General features: G+C 44.0%; 2 protein-coding genes across 5 annotated transcripts in view; one reads left to right on the forward strand and one right to left on the reverse strand.

Moving 5' to 3' along the window:
- Window positions 1-2,748: 2,748 nt before the first annotated feature.
- Window positions 2,749-7,990, forward strand: SOD1 (superoxide dismutase 1). The gene is made up of 5 exons (XM_061359113.1): window positions 2,749-2,858; window positions 3,674-3,767; window positions 4,226-4,295; window positions 6,374-6,488; window positions 7,405-7,990. The coding sequence occupies exons 1-5, from the start codon at window positions 2,784-2,786 to the stop codon at window positions 7,513-7,515; spliced, it is 465 nt and encodes a 154-aa protein (XP_061215097.1). The 5' UTR covers window positions 2,749-2,783; the 3' UTR covers window positions 7,516-7,990.
- Window positions 7,991-10,591: 2,601 nt separating this feature from the next.
- Window positions 10,592-23,234, reverse strand: part of SCAF4 (SR-related CTD associated factor 4) — a 45,372-nt gene continuing 32,729 nt past the window's right edge. For all 4 annotated transcript variants that reach the window (XM_061359073.1, XM_061359070.1, XM_061359072.1 and 1 more), the window contains 4 exons: window positions 20,196-20,358; window positions 19,982-20,062; window positions 19,704-19,883; window positions 10,592-11,999 (listed from right to left, as the gene is read on the reverse strand). In XM_061359073.1, the coding sequence (XP_061215057.1) occupies window positions 11,158-11,999; window positions 19,704-19,883; window positions 19,982-20,062; window positions 20,196-20,358 (1,266 nt within the window). In that variant the 3' untranslated portion in view covers window positions 10,592-11,157. The remainder of the gene's footprint in view (window positions 12,000-19,703; window positions 19,884-19,981; window positions 20,063-20,195; window positions 20,359-23,234) is intronic.

The following is a 23,234-nucleotide window of genomic DNA, read 5'->3' on the forward strand; positions in this document are numbered from 1 at the left end:
TCAACACTCTGGGCTTCAGATCAACCCACTTCACCATCAGTTTACCTCTAAAGCTGCAACAGGGCCCAAGTTCTAGGCTTCTTCCAAGTTGGGATGGCAGAACCAGGATATGGGGTGAAGGGGGATATCAAACGAGAGGTGCCAGGGTTGCAAGAGGTGCCACTCTTCCTCATACCTGCCAGGTTCTCTGCCCTGCTGTAGTTCTTACTATTGAAGTTTGTAATTACACCTTGCATTTTTTTCTGTTTTCCTCTCTGCTTTGACTCTGACGCTCTACATAATAAAATAAGGTATTGCTACCAACCACCCTGTTCAGCTTCGTTGGGGTGGATTTTTTCACTTACTGGTGAGATTTAAGAAAATAAATGAGTTACAAAGAAGTATGTGGAAGAAAACAGAACAAAAGCCTTTCCCTGGCTTCTTGTATAAGACTTATGTGAAATAGTACCCCGTAAACTAATCCTTTTGTATTTCTGTCATACTTGTGAAAGAGAAGAATAATAGAAAACACTCTAAGCCAAGACCCATATAAGATTACTGACCTCTTTCTCCATGCACCATGCAAACTCTTACATATTAGTCCTTGAAATTCACATCTCTCCTTTAGCCTCCTACAGCTGACCTCTTCACCCTGCTGTTTCTTACCCCATCAGCTTCAGGGTACCACATCAGGGCACCTTCACAAGTAACCTGACACTGAAGCCTAACGTGATAAACCTCCAAAATCATTACCTTACATTATTCCACTTCACATATTAAGGAGCCTGATGCATCTGGCTCTAATTCATTTATTTGTCCAGCATTCATGTAGAGGCATGAAAAAGGGCAGATCTCAAACTTATTTCCAGGGAGGAAGGAATAAACCTGTCTGACACAAACACAGGCAGGTCTGGAGATGGGCCAAAAAATAAAACACTATAATGCAACACTCAAGAGGTCCCTCTTTATGAAAGGGCACTGACAAGTAGAGACAGCGATATGGGAAGCCAAAGATGACTGAAAACAAAATGAGTCAGTACTATCCTTCCAAGTTTACAAGCCATTTTAAATCAAATAAGATTCACCTTGGGAGCACTGGAATCTTTCCTCTTGATCTAGCAAGCACTCAGGGTGCTGCTGCATGTTGTTCCATAAGCACAGACGTATTTGCTCATAGGTAATTTACAGTCTCTTCGCTCCAGGCATATTAGGAAGGAAGCTCTAGGGAGTTCAACTCACAACGCCAAGATGTTTTCCTAGACAGGAAGCTGCCCAGCTTTCCTTCTCCCTCGGCTTCTTTCAGGGATTAAACTACAAATATTTATCTGTCTTTCAAATAGTTTCCATGTATTTATGTGAGGGTTTTTTCCCCACTCTTTGTTTCTCATGCAAAGAAATACAGCATTCAAGCAAATAAATTCCTATTTGTTTCAGTCATGTCATGACCCATCCCCCAAGCTATGGTGTGTGAAACAAACCCTGTACCTCCTTCCCTGACCTTATGGCATTCACAACCACATGACTTAAAATCACCTGGGCTTTAGGTTGTTTATACCTCAGTCATATATGTACACAGGTTACATAAAGTCCCAAGTACTGTAAAATCGTTTTGTGCTTCTAACTTCTCCACCAATAACAGACCGGGAAAACAAGCAATGTGCGCTTGCAAAGGGAATTAATTAAATACATTTTTTCATTCTTTAAACATTCAAAGGTCACAGATCTTAGAACAGAACTGCAGAACTGTACGCTCCCCAAGTCTGGTGTTAACCAGAGTCCAAGGTTTGCCAGCATTATCAGTAAAGAATCTACTCTGCCATCTCTCCCCTGTACATCCCTCAGAAAAGGAGCAATCCATGGCTACGTCAAGACACTTTCCATGTTAAACGTAGCTCCAAGCTGCATACTACATCCCCAGCCTGCTAATGTGGGTAGCCTGCACGCAAAGGTGCCTCTAAGAATAAACTCAGCAGCTGAGCAACAAACGCCAGCTTCAGATCATAACGTTGATGGTTTCTGCATAGAACACCTGGCGGGCAGGGCAACTGCTTTGAAATGCAAAGCGATTCAGGGAGTTCTTGTTGTGACACACCTCGGTCACAGGAATACCAGAAAATGGCCCGCAGGGGAAGGCAAAAGATGCAAAGACACTGACGAAAAACGTTTGCTGCTTCTTCCTACCTCAGTACTTCAGGGCATTCCCAGAGATAAAGGGCTTATGTCTGGGATTCATAACATTAGAAAACTGAGGACTGAAGCCTGATTTGAGAGGAAGCTTTTAAGTGAGGTTGCTTAAAGCACAAGGTCTCCTCAGGGCCGAAGTAACACGCAGCAGCAAATTCCCTCAGGCTCTCGAGAGAAAACGTGGAGCAAGCCACAACGCAGGGCCTGACCCCTCCTCCCCCGGGGGGGTCCAGCCTGCCCGGGCCAGGGAGAGCCCTCTTCGGAAGTGCCCCTACGGCGGCGGCACTGGCTCCCGCTGCCCCTTCCCTGACACCACCACCCCCACCACAGGCTCCGTTACACAACGCCCCCATTCGCGGAGGCGGGCGAATGAGTGGGGCTCACCCACCATTGGCTCAGAAGCGCGTGACGCCGATTGGCCCGCACCTGCGCACTGTCGCGACTCATCCCTCTCAATTGGCCGAGCCCGTTGTAATAATGGCGCAAAGAGGCCAGGGAGCGTGCCTCGATTGGCCGAGGTCCTGACGCACCGCCCTATATAAAGGCGGCGTGGGGGGCGGACCCATAGCTCTTGCGCACGGTGTAGAGGGTCTGTTTTGTGTGCCGCCCGCTTCGGGAACATGGCGACGCTGAAGGCTGTGTGCGTGATGAAGGGAGACGGCCCCGTGCAGGGCGTCATCCACTTCCAGCAGCAGGCAAGGGCTGGCGGCGGCGGCGGGTGCGACCCGGTCGCTCTGCACCTCCCCTGGGGGCTCGTCTTGGCCGTACTGCTGAGTCACGATGCAGCGCGGGCGGCGCGGTTCTTCCTCCCTCCCCCCTTCTCCTTCCCGCCGGTGGACCTGCGCTGGGCGGGCTTGGCCTGGGCTGTGGCCCCGCACCGTTGCAGCGCTAGGAGGGACCGCTGCTGTCGAGTCCCTGGGTGCGCCGGGGGATGGGCCCGGCCGGTGCTGGGCGACCCGGGCACCGTAAAGGGAGGGCTGAAGGGGGATGGCTGGCTTCCACCCTGCCCGGGGGTGTGCCGCTGGACTAAGTGCTGGAGCCGGCGTTAGTCCTACTGTAAAGCTTGTTTTGACACGCTAAGAGTGGGGCTTAACGGAGCTCTAATTGCTAAGTGGCCTGAGCTCCTTCATACTGTCGTTTAACATCCGTTTATACTTAGTAGAGAATTTGGGGTTTTATGTGGGCAGTACTGTATCTGTAAAGGAGGAATGAGTGCAGGGTTACTTGTGCCTGCAAGTGGAAGTACATGATTATTCTTAAAAGCAAACAATGTGATAAAAGGCATTCCTTTCGTTTATTGTTGCATAATACACGTCAGGCAGCTAAATAAATGCAGGCATTCTGTGAAATACTGTATTGGCATATAGAATCAGTTAATGTAATTGTTAGTATCTTTGTAGCTGAATCTGTAGAGAAGTCCCTAGTGCTTTCTGTTGACTAGAAGCTTCATTTGATACAAGGCTATTTAACGCTGTAGCTGTTTGTTGATAACAAACCCTTTCTATTAAAGGGGAATGGACCAGTGAAAGTTACTGGAAAAATCAGTGGCTTGGCTGATGGAGACCATGGCTTCCATGTCCATGAATTTGGTGACAATACAAATGGTAAGATGTGTACTCCAGCTTTTGAGTTACATCTGTTATGTGATAGCTCAGGTTTAAAGAGTTTCTTCTAGTGTTGCAGCAGCAACTGCTAGAAGTCTACTTGGGTCTCATGACTGTAAATCTGTGTTAAGAAATAGGGACACATCCTATTTAATACTTTGAATGTGTTTAGGCTGGTGTTCAGGATCTCACACATCAAGCACTAACCTAAATGCTTTGATAGCCTAATGTTAATAAATAAGAAAGCTTTCAGCTGAGCCCTGAGTGTTCTAGAAGGAGTAATCTTACTTTAGTGAACTTATAAATCTGTAGTAGGTTACTCACCTCTAGAGGTTTAGAACATCTAACAGGGGAGTGGGTGACTTCATGGCTTCTGGCTATACACATTAGTGTGTGAGCAACGGATTTAAACTGGATACTGCAAAAAAGCTAATTTTGGTGCCTGTGTTCTGTTTCAGGATGTACCAGTGCAGGCCCTCACTTCAATCCTGAAGGCAAGCAACATGGTGGACCAAGTGATGCAGAAAGGTGAGTTTAATGTGCCTGGGCTGTTCCCTGCAGCAGCCATCCAAGTGCTACATTGTGCTTGGGAAGCCACTTCATAAACAATGCTAGGACAATACCAGAAGAATATTGCAGGACTTCTAGGGTCATTTGACAAAGGCTCTGATAAATCTACACTGATTAGTTAGGTACCTTGCTCCAAGAGTATGTGCAAAGTGTAGTCTTTGGGATATATTCTTGGTTTTGTCGTAGCTTGAGGAGAAGAGGCAATATAAAAGTTCCCCAGCATGTTAGTGCACGGCATTCATGTGTTAAAGCCTTCTGTAATCAGTGGCAATTTGCTTCTGTTGTCAAAAGCTGGCCCTGAAATGGGGGCACTAAATTCAGTTGCTGAGCTTGTGTGCAGGCTTGTCATGTGGTGGATCCGGTTCGTCAGTAGAAGGTGCTGGGGCTGCAGGGGAAACTGCAAGATGCACACAAAGCTGTGTGTGCCTGGGCATGGTGGTTTTCATTGGGTGTGCTGGGCTGTTCTTAGCCTGTTAGCTTAGGTGCTGTACTGCCTGCAGTATGTACCCCTGAGGCTGTGCAACCTGTCAGTACAGAGTCTGATGCTTATACCTCAGTGGGAGCTGAGACCAGGCTCTTCCCCTGGAGGCGGTTTTCATAATCCATTTATCTTCAGGGAACCCTTAACATGTTTGAGACCTGGTGTCTGTTTTAAACAGTATGCTCAGTGGGTTTGGAGACTAGAAGGGGCTGCTGATGACCAATGTGGTAGTGACTGGAGCTAGGAGCAAGTGTGAAAGGCTGGTCTTGCACAGGGGGAGTCTGGACTAGCACTGAGACCAGTGTGGTATTGTGATTGGTCTTTAAAGGCTCAATTTATGTCCATAACTGCACTTTCTGTGACTGGTAAGTTCATACTGGAGTTATCTGTTGCATGCCAGACCAAGGAAGCTGGCTGGTGGCCAGCTGTGTGGATGATAGCAGCATAAAATGGTGTGTTCGAGGACTTCAGTGCTAGCCAACTGCCCTGGGGCTGAAGGTCATAATTGCATGAACACTGTGGCTTCTGCTGTGTCAAATGCTGCTTCTGGTGTAACCTGCCTGCTCAGGCAGCTGTGGGCTGGGGAGCTCATTAGGAGGGTGTGAGAACTAGATCATGCTTTTTACTAGTGTGGAGTTCAAACAATTGGACTGAAGCTTCCCAGAAGCTTAAAGCAAGCAAATTACTAAAGGGAAAACTGCCCTTGGCCTGATTTTATAGGTCTTGGTTACAAATACCAAATTGGTACTATGCTGTCTTAAGGAGCTGGCAGTCAGCATGCAGCTGTCTGAACTGGTCATCCTGCAGGCCTGTGGAGTGTTGGAAACAAGCTGGTATTCCATGTTCTGCATCTGGATAGAAGAATCTTGCAGAACATCACCAACCTGCCATTTGAGTGGGTGCTTTGCTTGGCACAAATCTGTAGGAAATAAGACACTGGAATGTCCTGAAGTGCAGTGAAAACTGAACTGCTTCAGGCTTAATTCTTAAAGGAAGTCCCAGTGGAGATCTAGTGCTGATAAAAAACCTGTGGTAGAGCATAATGCCAAGTGTGTAGGGAAAATGTGAAGCAAACTCAGCCAGTCATCACTGCTCTTCATTAGAACTGCTAGCACTTGATGCCTCCACTTTGACCTGTCACTTGACAACTGCTTTTACTGTCCTGTTTAAACCTAAAGCCTGCAGCTGCTTGTGGAATAGCTGATTTGTGATAGACATTAAGGGCTCTTAAGAGGTTTATTTCTAAAGACCAGTGGCAGTGCTTACACCAAGCCTTGTACATGCAGGAGTGGTGGCATTCCTTTCCCCAAAGTTGATGAACTGTATGCTATAAACTCCTTGATTTTCAAGGGACAATTAAAATTTAGTCCTAGGTATAACCTGCACCTGGGAATGTTAAAGTTTGGCTGGTGATGGTAAGTGAGGACATAGTACTGTTCAAGGTAAGATGGTGGAGTATTTGAATGTAAGAACTATGGGTATTGCGTTGTCCTGGCCAGCATGCAGAAAAGCCTTCAATGAAGTTTTCAGTGAGTCTCTCTGCATCTTTGTGTAGGCATGTGGGAGACCTTGGCAATGTGACTGCTAAAGGAGGAGTAGCAGAAGTGGCAATAGAAGATTCCATCATTTCTCTTAGTGGACCACATAGCATCGTGGGACGTACCATGGTGGTAAGTGTCTTGGTGCCTACTTGTATCACTACTTGCTTACTACTTGGGTACTTATTTGCCTACTGCTTTATGGAACTGTAGAGGAGTCTTGACATTAAATGGAGACTTTTTGATGCTGGAGGTGTTTCCCTGGTGTATGTTACAGAACTTGCACTGCAAGATTTCCAAGGCAGGGAGTTATTCAAAACCTTGCCTGAAAGTCCTCTGTGGATTAGTTAGTGTGGCACTTCACTGCTGTGAGATCATAACTTCCTGCCTGCCTCCAGAGTTGTTCCTCCCCATTTAACTTCACCTCTTCAGCTGTGACTAAAGCAGTCTGACTTGAGGGAGGCCCTGGCATAAGTGCTGTCACTGAAAGTCATGGCAAGGGTCCAGCAGGACAACCTGGTCTGGTGACTGCTGGTGTAACTTGTGCCATGGCCCTCCTGGGAAGGAGGCTGGTAGAGGCTGTGTGCATTGGCTTGTTTTTGTCAGTCTTGCTTCTGTTTGGATGCCAGTGTGTGCTGAGGTTGCTGCTGTGCTCGCTTCTGCATCACGCAGGTGAGGGCTGAGGGGAGGGGAGGTTCTGGAGTGCAGCACGTGGGGTGATGTGGCCTTGTGTTGTGAAGGTGAATGTCAAATCCAGGTTTGCTTTGGGGCTGCTGCTAGCTCTTTGAAATACAGGGGTTTGGTGACTTCCACCTGAAACAAATTCAGCTGAAGGCAAGTCATCTTTTTAGGCAAGCCTAGTCTTAGGTTTTTGGCATGAGCATCAATTTGGCATTCAAGAATAAGTAATTACAATAGGCTTTTTCTCCTTTGTAACACCCTGATAGCTGGCAAAACTGCTTGTCACTGCTAGTACTAGTGCAAGTAGTGAAAAATGTTCATTAGTTCTGCAGTAACATGAACTAAGGTATCTTCAATTCTCTTCCAGGTCCACGAAAAATGCGATGATCTGGGTAGAGGGGGAGATAATGAGAGCAAATTGACTGGAAATGCTGGACCCCGTTTAGCTTGTGGTGTCATCGGAATAGCCAAGAGCTAAGTGTTGTACCTGAAATGTTTCAGATGTTAGTGGTGAATGGGCTGTATTTCGTTGCAAATGCTGTACTTGCCCTTTCTCATGCAAAAGATGTATCACTTAATATCATTACTACTTTGCATTCTGAGTATCACTTAAACTGGTGAAGACTGACTTAATTTTGTATGATGTATATTGCAATTAAAGTGACCCTGATGGAATGTCTCTGTAGTTTTCTACTGAAGCATCTGATGTAACCATTAAGTACAAATTGACTCACTGGAATTCCTGCTCTTTGAAATGGGAGGTGTGTGGTAGTGGGCATGTTGTGAACACCAGAACCTCCACTGTACTGTGTGATTTGGAGGATTAGCCCTAGGAGCTTTGGCAAGGTTACTGAAGAGCAGGAGTTACTGTATCTGCATTGGGACTTCATCCTGGCAGAGTTGCAGCATCTGTAGGTTTCGAACTTGTGTAATAAACTTTCTGGGCAAATACACCTTGGTCTTGCTGTCTGTAAAAAAAGAAAAGCTAACTAGCACAGCTATACCTACTGACTTGCTAACAGGGAAAAGCAGGCCCATAGTTACCTGCTGAACACCAGCAGCTCCCAGGGAGGTGCTGACAGCCAGCGTTAACCCCGGGGTTTTATGTACCTGAGGACAACTGCAGCTTTGCATTTCACATCAAGAAGGTATTTCTGCTTGGGACAATCCAGTGTGCTTGTGAAGTGTGTGTACTCCTGTGGTGGGGAAGCTGTGAGCAGCATATAAGGTGATCTGGCTTCAGTGTGTGTCCTTGTGTGTCTGTGCCCCTGGCAGTGCTGGGTAGTGGTGGGCTGTGTGGAGGGGTTGGTGGAGCCAACAAGTCTCCAAGCAGTGCAGATACCTAGTGTGGAACAGGCACCCTTTAAAAGGGTGTACATAGCCACATATTCTGTATTTAATTTCATAAAGCTCTGCAGCAGTGTATTTCCTGCACACTGGTGCCAGCTTTTGTTATTTCCTTATATGTAGCCCTTAAATCTATTTCCAAGTATTAGAGAAAGCTACTAATTTTAAGGAAGACCTATAACAGCAGTTGGCTGTAGTCTAGATGCCTAGATTCCAGTGTAGCATATTACATGTGAAATGGCTTTTGGTAGTAGAGTACTGTAAAATCACATTAAGCTTACTTAGATTTGCTGCAGGCTCTGTTAACTTCTGTTCCTATGATGTAGTTTGTGCTCTGATTCAGCTGCTGCAGCAGAACTAAGCATCACTGCACCTTCCTCTCCAGCATTGGGGTGCTGCACATGTAACACCCATAACCACCACCCTCGCCTCGTTACAGCTTGGAGGATGGTTTTACAGTGTCCTCCCTTTCCCTGAGGGGAAAAAACAGTACTTGGGAGCTGTAGATTGAGCTGCAGTGGCATGAGGGTGGTGGCAGCTCTGCAGTTTGCCTTTCCTCTCCTGGCCATTCTGGCACTGAACTTTGGTGCTTTCAAAGCCTGGTATGTGCCAGTCTCTGCTTTCAAACCTGTTTCCTCTTGGCAGGCTAAGTGTGACAGCCTGCTAGCCTTGAAGTCAGTGTGCTCTTGGAAGATGTACAAGTTAATGCTTGGTTTATGTGTGAGTTGGTGTAACCAGCAGGCATAGGCTTCTGTTAATTACCAATGCTGTGTTGCCTATCGGTAATGGGTGCTGGCACTGAACTGATTCATCTTCATGTACCAACTTCTGGCATGGCTTGTTTTAAAGTCAGAAATGTGGTAGTGTAGAAGCCTAAGGTGCAGTTCCAATGGTGATGCTTCCTTGCGAGTAGGTTTATTGTACACTTGCTGCTTCAGAAGGTGGTAAGAAACTGTTCTGCAAAGGACACCCAAGGTTTTCCTAGGCTTTGCTTTCAAACTCTCCTAATACAGGAAATGGAGACGCTGAGGTGGCATTTCTGTGGATAAGCCTCTGTCTCTTTCACTCTGAAGTCTTTTAGTTAAAACACTCCTACCTCCTTACAGAACTATGGTGGTTTTTACCAAGTGTTAAGTCAGAGATGTGAATGTCTGGCTTTGCAGGCAGATAGTTCTGCTGGCCCAGCATGGAACACATGAAGGACACAAGTTGGAACACATGACAGTTGAGTTCAGTACAAGTGTGTAAACAGGTTTTTTCTCTCTTTATTCTGCTATTGCAAGAACATAAAAATAGATGTCCTTTCCCCAGTCCATGGCTCCACATTTGCTCCCCTTCCCTCCCCCTCCCTCCCCCAGAAAAATTCCCTCTGCTGTGGAGCAGCTCTGAAAACTGTAAGAAAGCAGCTGCCCTTCACTTACTTAGGGGAAAACACCAACTTTAAAAGTCAAACACAGCTCTAGCAGTATCAAGGAGGAAAAAAAAACAAACCCAAATTAAATACGCACAGGATTCGTACACCTTTTCCACTATGCTTCCAGAGTTAACCAAGCTCCAACCGCAGGGCCAGCGCCGCCGGCGCAGCTCATGGCCGAGTGGTGTGAGGGCTCTGACCACCCAGAACCAGGGTTCACCCTCTCCAAACCTGACAGCGTGACTGGGGTGATCTCGTGAGGCAATGGTGAATCCAAACACAGGCAGGAAAGCGCTCTCCTCATGTGTCCATCAGCTGGGCGGGTACAGCAGCACCAGGCGGGCAGAGGTTTCACACCTACCTGGTGTGGGGCTACAGGAGGCAGGCAGCGCTCACACAGGCAACAACCCGCATCTGCCTGAACGAAGAGTGGCATTTTTACATCCCCATGCACACCAGCCCCACTTGGAAAAAACAAAGTTTAGCATTTTATAGTGGGGTTTGGTGCCCTTTTGATATCCCTTTCACCCCGCTAGCACAGAAGCACCGGTGAGTACCAAGTCCACCAGCTGCTGCCCAGCCCACCACGCACACAGGTAACCACATAGCAGAGGTGTCCGCTTTTTAAACCAAAGCAAATTAGGGCAACACTGACCACAGAACCAGCTGGGAGCGGGGAGGGAAATAAAACAAATGAAAAACCCCTGATTGCATTGCAAACACTCAACAGTCGACTCTTCAATTCCAACTTCTACCCACTCTGGTCAAGCAGGATCATTAAGACACAGCACTCTTAAGAACCAAGATGACTCTTTCTTACAAATAAAAATTTGCTTCTGTGAATAGCTACACAAACAGATGTATTTCTTTTAACAAATACAAACAGAACAGTCTAATTTAGACTCCAGTACAGCATTAACAGTTCCAACTTTAAGATGCTGAACACTCCTTTTCCACGTCAGTGCAGTGTAGGAAGAATAGCACACGGTAAAGTTTGTTACGAAAATAGAGTTTATTAAAAACACATTCCTATGGTTTTGAGGAGCTTTCACCGTTACCTTTTCTTAAATTAAAAAAAAAATAGAAAGCACTTCTACTTCTGATTTGTAAACTTTTTAAAGTCAAAACTTTAAAAAAGTTACAGCAAAAATGGGTAATAGTTTAATCATATCTTCAGTATTTCGTGTTACGCTGTGGCTATTTTAAATAGAAGGGAAGCAATCAAATTGCTTACAATTCCCCACCAACTACCGCGGGGCTGTGAGATCAGCAGAAGCAAATATAATACAGCAGACTGTACAACCCTAAAGCTCTACACTCCAACAAATGTCACTGTCGTCTCACGACAACTTCCAGTCCCTAGCGAGGAGCCTCCGACACTGAGCCCAGATCCTTTTCTGCCTGTTCCAGGGATGAGGTAGCCGCTGGTGTCAACTCTTCCGCAGGTTTTACACCCGTGGGTTCCGAGTCTCCCGAAGTGAGTTTGGAAACAATGTCTGCGTCTCCCACTTTGCTGCCATGAGATTCGTGGTTTTTGTCGCTGTCTGCCCTGTCAGTCATCTCCTGTTTTTCCTTCCCACGCGTTTCCTCCTTGTCTCTGCGAGACTCCCTGTCTCTGGAATCCCTCTCCCTGTCCCGATGGCCACCGGAACGCCTGTTCCTGTCCTCCAAGTCTCTGTGTCTGTCGCGCTCGGGGCTCCTCCGGCCCCACTCCCGCCTCTCACGACTACCGAGCCGCTCGTGATCTCGTTCGTCGTTGCGGTTACCGTAGCGGTCACGATCGTTTTCTACCCGATTTCCGTAAGACCTCCTTCCAAACCTTTCCTGGTCTCTGTTGGGCGTGAATGTCTGCCTGTCATTCCTGTACTGCCGCCCATCTCTGTTCTCCTCAGGTCCACCCGGTGCCCCACTTCCTGGCATCCCCCCAGGTCTCACAAAGTGACCGGGTGGTGGAAAGGGGGTTTTCATTCCATGGGGGGGAGGCATCCCAAAGCCCCCTGGCCCCGGCGGGGGCCCTCTGTGCATCATGTGGTGGGGCATGTGTCGTGGTGGCATCAGGGGAAAGCGCTGCAGAGGAGGGGGTGGCATTCCGGGCGGTCGCTGGAGTGGTATCAAACCCGGCCGGGCACCCAAGAGGCCAGTGGATGGAGTCTGCAACCCAACAACGGGGGCTGGTGGCGGGGGCGCAACTCCTTGAGTGCCTGAAACAGACAAACACAGACACGCCAAGTGAAATCACAGGCTGGGGGGAGAGGACGAAAGAAAAGGCATTTTCATCATCTCAAAACCAAGCATTCTGAACTTGTCCTATAAAATGCATAACACCAAAATCGACTGGTGGTGTGGGGGGAAGAGAGCAGCCTGCAACGCTCCCTGGGCTGGCTTACACACTGTTAAGAAAACATCGTATTTAAGCAGCAGTTTGTGCCATGCTACAGGTAATTAACAGTGCAGTGGCAGTAACTAATCACTCATTCAAAGGCTTCCTTCTGTGAAGAAGCTGCAGCACAGGTGAGAGATCTTCCTGATCCCCAGCTCAGTGTCTTGCTTTGTCAACAGAACACCTTCCTAACAGGTCACGCTTCCCAGGCTTCTATTAAAGCCACCTCACTCCCTCCTCCACTCCAAACATCCATGGAATCAGCTGCTAAAATGCCTGAGATTTGACCTGGCCACCAACAGGAGTTCTCACGTGCAGGAGAGGTACAGAGGGAGAGGCAAAGTCAGAACAGGGCTGGAGTCCAATTGGGAATCACAGAGAGCTCAAGGTACTATTCCACAGAAAACGGATGCAACAAAGTTTGTAGTTAGTAGAATAAACCCTGCAACATAAACTAAAAGGAAATGCAACAGGTAATGTCTGGATTTATTCCCGTTTTTTACACAGTTTTCCATCCTTTACAGCACACACCCAACACCAGCTGTTTTCCATTTCTATTCCTGGACTCCTCTTTTTACCATGGTCTTTGTAAGAAGGAAAAAATTAACTCTCAAAAATGCTGTTTCAGAAAGCTCAGCCAGAAGCTTGTTGGCATCAACACAAGGAGTGAAGACGAGCAAGGATTACTGAGCTCCAGAGGAGCTCCTACCAGTAAGCGAGTGCCAGCTTATCTCATGTGCCTCCTTCTGTCGGAACCAGCAGCATTACCATCTCAGGCTCTCTGTAGCCTGCATCTATCTGCCCTTTCTGTTCACCAGCAGTTATTCACCTGAAACTAAGCTCCCTGTCTCAGAAAGCATGTGTTGTTTTTAAACTCCCAAACTGAAACTTACAGGAACCAACAGCTGTCAGCAGAACAAATACAAATCCCTCCTAATCCATCTTGCCCTCCTTTATACATTTTGTTTCGACTATGACATGCTTTATTTCTACGTATATTAATAAAAAATAAAGTTAAGAAGGCAGGTTATGGAGAATCTTGTAACTCCTGCTCTGGGTAGAATGAAAATGTGAATTAACACCAGAATTATGTACTTGGCAGTGTCACCAGTGAACACCGTGCTTAGATTGCAGCTGAATGAGCACAGAGGAGCAGACATCCTAAGTAACCTTTCACTTGGCTATCGCAGCTTCCCTCTTCCGCTGGCTGATTGACTTAGTGTCTCTATCCCCAGTACACCCGAGCCCTCTGAAGAACACAGATGTTGCTCTTTCACCTCACTACTTCTTATGCTGAAGAACATCTCTAACAGAAACTGGTTTTATCTGAGTGTGCTTTATTACATTTTGTGGTTCAGGAGAACTCGGGTCACAAAGATGTGAATACTCTTCCACCTGTGGCATCCATCACCTTACCTTCCCCTCCAACAGTCCCCCTTAAGACACAGCTTGACAGGTTACACTCTTTGAAAGAAATATTCCAGCAATAACAGCCCGTTTTTGGTGTGTACCCTCCCCACTTTTTACCTGTCAAATGCACAGCCCCCCACCACCTCCTGTTCCACATCAGGGCTGTAAGTCACTGAGCTTAAACTGCTCCCAGGACTTCGTACGAGACCGACACATGGCTAATGGTATCTTCCAAGAGTGTTATTTTGCTGAATTCTGAGGTTTGGGGATCAGTTTTGTTGGTAAGTTATTTCTTCCACAGAAGATTAAAAATAAGGCAGAAAAGACTGATATCTAACAAGCTGAAAAGGAGCAGCACATGCTCCTGCGCTATGGCAGCAGAGTAGAGGTGGGTTACAACAGCACGAACATGAGGCAAGTGTGACAAGCTTTTCTGAATTTCACAAGTACAAGTAATTTAACTTCTCACTCGTATTTCTACACGAAACGCAGCACAGAGCAGCAGCATAACGGCACCCAAAGCCCATTCTCTTTCAATCTGGACTGAATCAGCAGGGTAGCAGCAGAACACTTTTTATTTCAGCTCACTCAAATGCTGAGGCTGAAGCCACATGGTTGAAAGAACCGTCAGGAGTTTCCTTATGTGCTGACAAATCTGGCACCGATTACAAACTTACTCTGAAAGAGCTGTCCAGAAACACATCCAACTTTACTGAGGATGCTCATGAAAATCAGTGGTACAGAATGCATGTGGCCTGTCTAGGACAGCTGAAAGCCCTTTGTTGTCTTATATAGGGAAAGCCAGTATGGAGAATTTAAATAGTTTGAAAAGAAGTACCAGAGCTCCCAGAGAAACAACAGTGATGTAACGACCATCCTATACCTGTGCAGACAAGTGACGGAATTTTATCTGCCCCAGCCTGTAATTTATCCATCTGTTCCTAACTGTGAGCTTTTCTGCAGTAGCTAAGCTTGCCTTCTTGCTTACGGGTATGAAACGCAACCATCCCTTTCACCAGCTTCTTGTTCCGTGTGACTTGGCTACCACACTGCTTTTAGTACAAGCCATGGCTTGTATGTAATGCTGGGGATATAATCCTTAGCCCTTACACCCAGTATGTTACTCTGTTCAGATGTGTAAAACCAGACTGCTTTCACAATTCGTTTTCATTTGTAACTTTTACCAGTGATGCAGTGAAAGGTCCTCAGAGCCTGCGAAGTGTTCACTCTGCAGAGCGCAGATGCAAGTGCCCAAGGAAAACCCAGAGCCAACCATGAATGGTGTTGCGGGTGTGCAAGGACAATCACGCAGCGTTAAAAATTGGGTATTTCCACTTCACTCGTAAGACAGCTCCAGAAGCTAGAGCTGTCCTGAATAAGTGTCTTCTACGCAGGGAGGTCACAGGAGTCATCCTTACTGTTTGACAGATTAGGTAAACAGCCACATTTCTGCATTACTGTAATTCCACTTCTGATTATCTTCTCTTCTGACTGGACAAAACCCCATGTTCCCTTGTGATAACTATCAGTATTGCAAACGCTAATGTAACTGAAAAGTGTAACAGCTGATTTCTTATTTTAATTACTTTTATTCTTTATGGAACTCTGCTCAGCAAGTGATTAGTGTCTCTTATAATCCATCAAATCACTTCTCAGCTGTGCTGTTATAAAAAAGCAAGCGGAGGAGTTGTGTTCCCTAAGTCTGACACAGCAATCCTGCTTCACATACACCTCCTTCGCAAATCTGATGGCAATACATAAGAGAACAAGAAGTCAAAAGCTTACGATTCCAGCAGGACAGGCTAAAGGTTTACACGCCGAGTTTGATGTTCTGCAACGTTTAGCATGTCACGTTAGTTCTCCTATCACTCTCCAGTGGGGAATGCTGCATATTAAAACTAGAACATTAAATACTACCAGGAAATTCTTGAAAGAGGGACAGTGGTGTAAGTCTTGCATCTTTTTCTGGAGTTTAATATGGAAACCTTTAGACCAGGCCAAGACTGTAAAGAGCCTAAATACTGACTCACAGCTTAAATAACTTGCCATAAATACCAACATTTTTCAGGGTAGTCAATGTCAGTCTCTGAAGTCAGGAGGTTAATTCAAGATATTTCAACAAGGACATCAGAATCAAACTACATTATGGGCTGGTTACTGGTATTAAAACTGCTAAAGTTCCTGCTTTGTACAACATGAAATACTAAACTGACCCAGGTCAAGGGAGTCATCAAGACAAAACTGAATTCCATGAATGGTGCTTGAGAGTTCATGTTCCCTTACCTCTGAATTGTCAGTTTATGAAAGTAAGTTATATATACCATTAGCAAACATGCAGTGTTTGTTATGCTTTTTAAATGGGCTATCACCAGAAATTTAGAAACATATTAGGTTTATCACTGTTCATATCCTGTGTTAATAAAAAGCTCATCCTTCCTGTGAAGGAAGCATCCACTCTGTAATGTAGTAATATTGGGTGAGCTCAAAGAATATTGTGGTCTGTCTTTAATAATTCAATGCAAATTACAAGAAGACCATGTAGTGTCTTAAGAGCAAAGCATCGAGGGAGAAAAGAATGATAATTCAGCACGCATTAACAGGAAATGAATACCAAGTTTGATGAGAGCTACAGTATAATTAATTCTTGATAATATGTAATTATCATTGTAGGAATTTTGGTAAAAAGAGCAGTAGACCAGAACCTACAAACTGCAGTATGGTGTATTTAATCAAGATAATAGATCACAGAATCTCCATACTCAAAACACAGCACCTCCATCAGCAGTTTATTACTAGTCCAAATTACAGCATTTGCTCAACACTAACAAGTTGGCAAATCAAAAAATGATTTAAAAGCCTGCCACTTTCTGCAATATGCACATGGAAAACGAGTCTAAAAATATCTGCTTTGCAGATCATTTAGAAAATTACATATGAGCACATACTCACAAAACCAGTTACAGTCTGGTAGTCTTGTTCAAATTAAGAATAAGAAACTATGACAGCAGCAAACAGGATCAAGGATACAACTACAATCAAAACAACCCAAGGGTGGTTTTTAGAAATAAGCACAAAAATTCAGACAAGATGTCCATGAAGGATCACTCCTCTGAAGCACAAACATGTCTTTGTTGGAAGTGATGAAAGGATTACATTGGGGAAATGAATGAAATTAGCGGAAATGGAACAGAACATAACTTACATTCCTAAGAAAGCATATGAAATCTTACAAACACCAATTTAGAGTTGCTTTGTAACATATCTTCCACATAAAAACTGAACAGATAGATAAGCTTCATTTTTAAGTTACAAACATCAGAAAAGAGCTCCTGCGTTTGTACAGATTACATAAGGTGTTCTTAAGCAAGGTTTAGATTTCTATGACAGTCTCTTCAGAGCAATCTTCACTCCTTGAATTCAGCCTGCTGAAGTAAGTTCTTCTATCCTCCCCAAATAGCCGAAGAACATTTCTTCATTCTTCACGTTACACTACTCAAGCCCTTCACCCCTATTTCCCCAAGCAGAGTCCTCATTACATACTTCATGATGCTGTCAAGCATATCTTTCTTCCACCTTCTCATCCTAGCTTGGAGAGCCACATCATGAGAGTGTTTCATGAGAGTTTGAGGACCTCTTGAGAAATCAGTCATGCCATCAGTCATTTATTCAAATTGCTAAAGCATACCCTTGTGAACATTAGCTCTTTCAGTCTGAACACTTGTCTGTGCTTTCCCATGGATAATTGAAGGTAATCCTATACCTACTCACTTACTTTGTACAGTTCATCTGCCTCTGACCTGTGCAAAACACATGTCATCACTAAGGCTACATTTAAATTGTCAAGCCTCCAAGTATGTCTGGGCTCCAGGACTGCAATGCATATGCAGACTGCATCTCATGTCCACACGCATGGTAAAACCCTGGCCCACTCCATTTCCCATGCTTTGATTTCCCTGGGAGTGAAACCTGACACACAGAATGAGAAGGTATGACGATGCAGGTTTGTAAGTTCTTGAACTCAGAGGACAGGGAGGGCAAGACTTTAAGGGACACTTCTTTGCTACCTAGATTAGCACCAGTGGTGGAAAATGTCACCCCTTTCCTGTTTTTCTTCCAGTGTAAGGAGAGACTAGATCTGGACTCTCACAAACAGAGCTAAGCTCAACCGATGAGTGAATCAAAGTGGTTTTAAGAAGATCATTTCAATTGTGTTAACTTACTGGAAAGTTTTAAAAGCAAAGACAACCGATATTTACCTTTAATAATGTAAAACATTATAATCTGTTTCTCTGTGTTTTCTTCTATCTTGTATCAGACTGTGAACAGTCCCCCATACCTCTGAAATGTCAGGATGGAAGGAATTTACGTAACTCCTTGACTATAAATAACTACTTCTTGAAATAAGACACTATCACTTAAGTAAACACACAGATCTCTAAGCTGTTACTTCAGGACTACTCTGGAAGCTCACACATGCTATCTGATTAAAAGGAAAAACTCTTCTATCCCCTTGCTGATGAGTTGTTGATGAATGTTGAGAGAAGTTGTCCATGTGGTCAGAGTGACTTCACCTGCCTCACAAATTTAATAAAACCAATGGCAAGTTCTTGACAAGATTTATCAAATTCAGCTTCCTTGGATTCGTAAAAATAAAAATAGAAAAATGCTACTGTCCAAGTAACTCATGTGGGTGCATTGTTCTTCACTCCAATCTTCATTTGGTAAGAAACGTACACATTTTCTATGTGTATGGTGATACAGCAGACTGAAAAGTAACTTAACACATTCTAAAGGCTTGGCATAAAAAGTTCAAGCTGTGCCGTACAAGACACAGTGCCATGAAACTTCAAACATCTGGTAAAGTATATTACAATTACAAAAAGTGTAATATGATCATTAGGATGTGAATGTCTCAAATGTATAGTCTGATAATCTGTACCGCTACAATATTCTGTCAATCCATGGTGTCACCATAGAGCTTTTTAAGTTTTTCTCTCCTTGCCAAGTGTCCCAAGATACTCTAAAACAATTAAGCTGCTGCGTTTGCACATCTGCTTTGACGGATTTTAAAAAGCAGACTCATTTTCACAGAGAAGCAGCTCTTCACTTTTTGAAAGATGCCCTTATTTTGAGTTTCCAGCAACACAGGATCCAGAGAATCACTAGTCGTGGCTGGACAATTTGGCCATCAAATAACCCAACAGAGCTGTAAGATAAATCTTTTGGGTCTGGGTTGTTTGGTTTTTTTCAGTGTACCCTGCAAAGTTCCGGGCAGAAACACACTAAAACACCACCAGCTTTTTCATTCACTTCTTAGGCTCTCCTTTAGAGGTCCGAAATCCCACAAATGTACTAATCTCATTAAAATATGTAGGAAACAAGTCTCTTGAGTATATGCTTGACACTGAGCTGGAAAAGGCCACCCTAATATATGCATTTAGCAGACCTCTGTATCATTAAACAGCATACACTCTCTTTAAAAATGTAAGTTCATATCATACCATGAAATGTAATTTACGCAAGATATCCAAAGTTAGCTTGGTTTTGCTAGTCAAAACACCACTTCGTAATATTTAAAGGAGGTGAACATTGGTAAAAAGGTTTCAAAACCTGTAATACTGCAGGGCTGAATAAAAGCACTTTCCCCATTTTATTAAAATTATTTATTCCACACATTAAAAATATAGTGCAATTTCACAATTTAAAAAAATACATTAAAAAATACTGTGTCTGTAAGTTCAATACATGTAATAGTTGAGTCTAAAACACAGTTCATATGTCATACGGATGTTCTGGTGTAAGTTATTTTCTATATGGTATAAACCACACTTTGCTCAATGTAGCCAGCATTTCGTTCTGTCTTGAATTTGCAACTTAAATGTTACAGACTTTTTATTTCTTCAAAAAACAGATCTTCAATAACGAAAGCAAATTTACTGCTCCTTTGTGCAAAACCAAGCCTCTAAACATGACTTATGACTCAACAGAAGGGCAGAGATTTCGAAAGTTCAGAAAACTCCACTTCCCCATGAACTGTAAGTCAGTGCAAAATCAAAACTGTGTTTTAAATTCAGGAGAACAATAGACTGAAGAATATACACGAAAGTGAACTTACCAAGATGTGGAATAGCTTGGGTGACTGGAGCGGGTGCATTAGTAGGAGGTGGAACAGTTCCATATATTTTGGAACTTTCAGTAGTTTCAGCAGTCCCTCTGGATCCAGAAACCACTGTTGGGATGGGATTTCCTATAGATGAATCTTTTGTAGTGTCTTCATTCACACCAGTTGCTGTAGCTAAGAAACAATGCATTGATGTATTAAAAAACCAAGTCAGCTTTTCTGCTCACACGATACCTTCCTTCTACTGCTGCCTGCCCAAGGCTGAAACTTACAATTTGGGATGTTTACTGCTGGAGTGTGAGGAACAGATACTGGAGGAGTTATAGGTGGTGGTGGTCCAGGAGGAAGGAAGCCTATAAAAAAAAGTGTATATCAACACTGCGTATCACTCTACCAAAATATACTTGTATGGTTTATATGGCAGATGTTTTTATTTGCTGCATGGTTTAAAAAGGACTTAATATTCCTAAAAATACATAAATATACCTGGGGGTAAATGCATTGGGTTGAAACCAGGTCGTAGAAATGGAGGAGGTGGCGGTGGTGGCACTCCAGGAGCAAATCCAGGAGGTGGGATTCCTAAAGGTGCTGTGAAAGCAGGTGGTTGGAGTGCACCAACCACAGGAGGACCTGATGGATGTGGGGGAACCTAAGAAAGAAAGAAGGGGAAAAACACGTTACCTCAAAAATTGAATGGATTATTTGTTCAGCTGTGGACTGCTGCATTCTGTGCTCCATCCACCAAAATAAGGAAATTTAAGCTACCTTAAATTACTCTGCAACAAGGTGACTTACGTAACTGATCTAATCAGCAGTCAAAGAACTCCTACAAGTTAAAATATCAACAGTAATCTTGTTCACCTTTGTACTTAAAGAAAAAGTTATTCGCTGTGCTAAATCAGTATTAATGCATGCTGCTAATTCATCTAAATATACTCTTCCTACTTTAGCTGGTACTCAAGTGATCACTTCACAGCCATCAACATTTCAGAATCACTGCAAGACCTTTCATAACTCATTCTTTATTTCTAAAGGAGAAGCCTGTACTGGTTTATTCTCAGAACCGAAAGCAGTAGCATCAAACCAACGTAAGCAAAATACTCTTTAAGCCTGGAGAAGACACAAAAGCTGCCAAACACTCAATAGCACTTCAAAGTTCTCTTCCAAGTTCTTTACCAATGCCTAGGTTAGCGAGCTGAGGCACATTAACACTTGTACTATTAGAATTTTAAAATCAATTACTTCAATAGGCTTTAATTCATTAGGTTTTAGTGCAGACCACCCCTTTTTATCTTTAAATGGGTTGTTTATTGTTTATAATAACCCGTTCATTAGGCCCAGCCCTGAAGTTAAGCTAACTGAGCAAGATACAAGAAACTACTGGATGCGGCACAAGAATTGCCAGACCTGACAGGTAACAATGTGCAAAGCTGGCAAAAGTTACCCCCTCAGGGATGGCTAGATTCTGCAGGTAATTAAAGGGATATTATGTGAACAAGAGCCAGATTTCAGAGAGGAGTAGAAAGGAACACTGGGGACCTTCTGGGGACTAGGGCCTTGCAAGGCCAACATTGTGCAGGTAAACCTGTCTAGGAGTACCACATAAGACCAAGAGGAACATTAGCTTTGAGTAACCCTAAAGATGTTTCCACTGATCACAGTTAAAAGCTTTAGAAGAAGTATTACAAACCCACAGTAACCTAGTAGCCTCAGTAGTTCTTTTTGTTTGTTTTACAGGGCACTCCTTCAAAGAACTTAAAAATCAGCTAGAAATAGCAACTGATCCATTGGTCGTAGCACTGTTCCGTGAAGCAAATGTCCATGTACAGAGCACTCAGACCATGTACAGAGCAGAAGGAACTGAGGATGGGTACCAAGAAAGCAAAAAGGTTAAAAAAAACCAAAACAGAGGAAACTTGCTAGTTGCTGTCAGTCTTTAAGTAGTTAAGAGGTGAGACAACTCTGGATGAAGCTTGGGTACAAACAAGGCTTGAGAACATCTAATGAATAGCAAAATATGATGGAACCAGATCAGAATATCAAAGGAAGGCTGATTTAGATATATATTAGAGGATATTCATACCCAATTATCCAAATTTAACTGCTGTACTTGATTTTTAAATAAAAAGTTAACCCTCTAATATGTAATTGTAGGCACCATGCTCAAACATTTCCTTTATGCAGGGAAGAAAAAAGGCAAGTAGTGAAAATCTTACGCATAAATGTCACAACGTCTAATTTAAAATACAATTTGAAGTATAAAGTTTCTCTGTCTTTTAAAGAGGTGGAATCAGTGGTTAATAAACATTGATAGATAACGAACACAAAGGACGGGTGAACAGTTTCAGAATAGCAGCTAACGAATTGGATAAAACAAAGTAACAAAAATGCTACTGGGGAGACGTTGTATTAATGAGGAAACAAATATTGGGAAAACCTGATATTTTACTGGCAACACTGGAAACTGGAATAACCAATCTCTCCGTAACTGTAATGAAGACTGTGAGGTGCATCTCAGTGAACACGTCATGGGGGTTGGCCTTTGTCAACTATTTCTTACTATCCAAATTGAGACTTGCAGGAGAATCACTGGCCCTCTGAACTAAAGGAGCACAGTCTACTGTTCTACTTGGAGCATCAGTGCTCCAAGACAAGCACGCCTGGATTTTCCAGCAGGAGGACTAGAAACTAAGAGTCTGCCAGTTTCAATAGGAAGGGTATGAGATGAATACTGGACCAAAGCATAACTCCTACATCTAGTTAGGTAGAATGAGCATGTGAGATTAAAAAACAGACCAGGAAATTTGGGAGGTACATACAAAACTTGGATGCTGGTTTATGGCTGACAATCCATTAAATGAAGAAAAGGGACTTGGGGTTAGACTGGAAAACTTACAAAAATGGGAGACCAAAGCAAACCCCCTGGATTTCAATGTATAACCCTGGCAAAGCCTGAACCACTGTAAAGGAATGGTAGTTTTGGTAGGGTAACACGAAACTCTGCCAGGAGAGTGGAACACCAATTGCCCAAAACCTCATCAACAACTGCACAACAAAAGCGGTCATCACAAGTGCTATTAACTGAAACTGATTCTCAACAGTGCATAAGTAACCGTATCCAGGAATACCATAACAAGGACATATTACTTAATGGCAATGGTATCATAAATAGCAGATCTGGATCCCAGATGCAGCAAAACTGGGACCAACATGATAAAAAATAATTAGGGGAGAGTTGTTTACCTGGGAGAAGACTGGAATGGAGAAAGAAAGGAGACAGCCCAACAAAAAGGAAGGTCAAGAAGCAAGAAAAAAAGTTAACGTGAATCCTGCTGTCAAAGCTGTTTGGGTTATCTGTCAGGCAGCCCTATGCTTGATCACTGCAGCCTACACCAGGACAATGCGTAAAGCCTGTTGTGAATTACCACACACATCAATCCCCCTTCTCCAGTGAGAGGGACCAGGGTGGGCAGGGTGCTTTCCATTGCTAGCAGGGGAGCAGCAACATGGACAGATTCATCAACC

Source organism: Neopsephotus bourkii, unplaced genomic scaffold, assembly GCF_033783945.1.
Source record: "Neopsephotus bourkii isolate Nb327-2 ecotype Australia unplaced genomic scaffold, CSIRO-AGI_Nbou_v1 NB_962, whole genome shotgun sequence".
Lineage (NCBI taxonomy): Eukaryota > Metazoa > Chordata > Aves > Psittaciformes > Psittacidae > Neopsephotus > Neopsephotus bourkii.

Excerpts from the sequence above, each read along its gene's own strand:
- SOD1 (XM_061359113.1), top strand. The coding sequence starts at position 2,784 with ATGGCGACGCTGAAGGCTGTGTGCGTGATGAAGGGAGACGGCCCCGTG. Across the intron at positions 2,859-3,673 it reads TCATCCACTTCCAGCAGCAG|GGGAATGGACCAGTGAAAGT; the intron begins GCAAGGGCTGGC and ends TTTCTATTAAAG. Across the intron at positions 4,296-6,373 it reads GGACCAAGTGATGCAGAAAG|GCATGTGGGAGACCTTGGCA; the intron begins GTGAGTTTAATG and ends ATCTTTGTGTAG.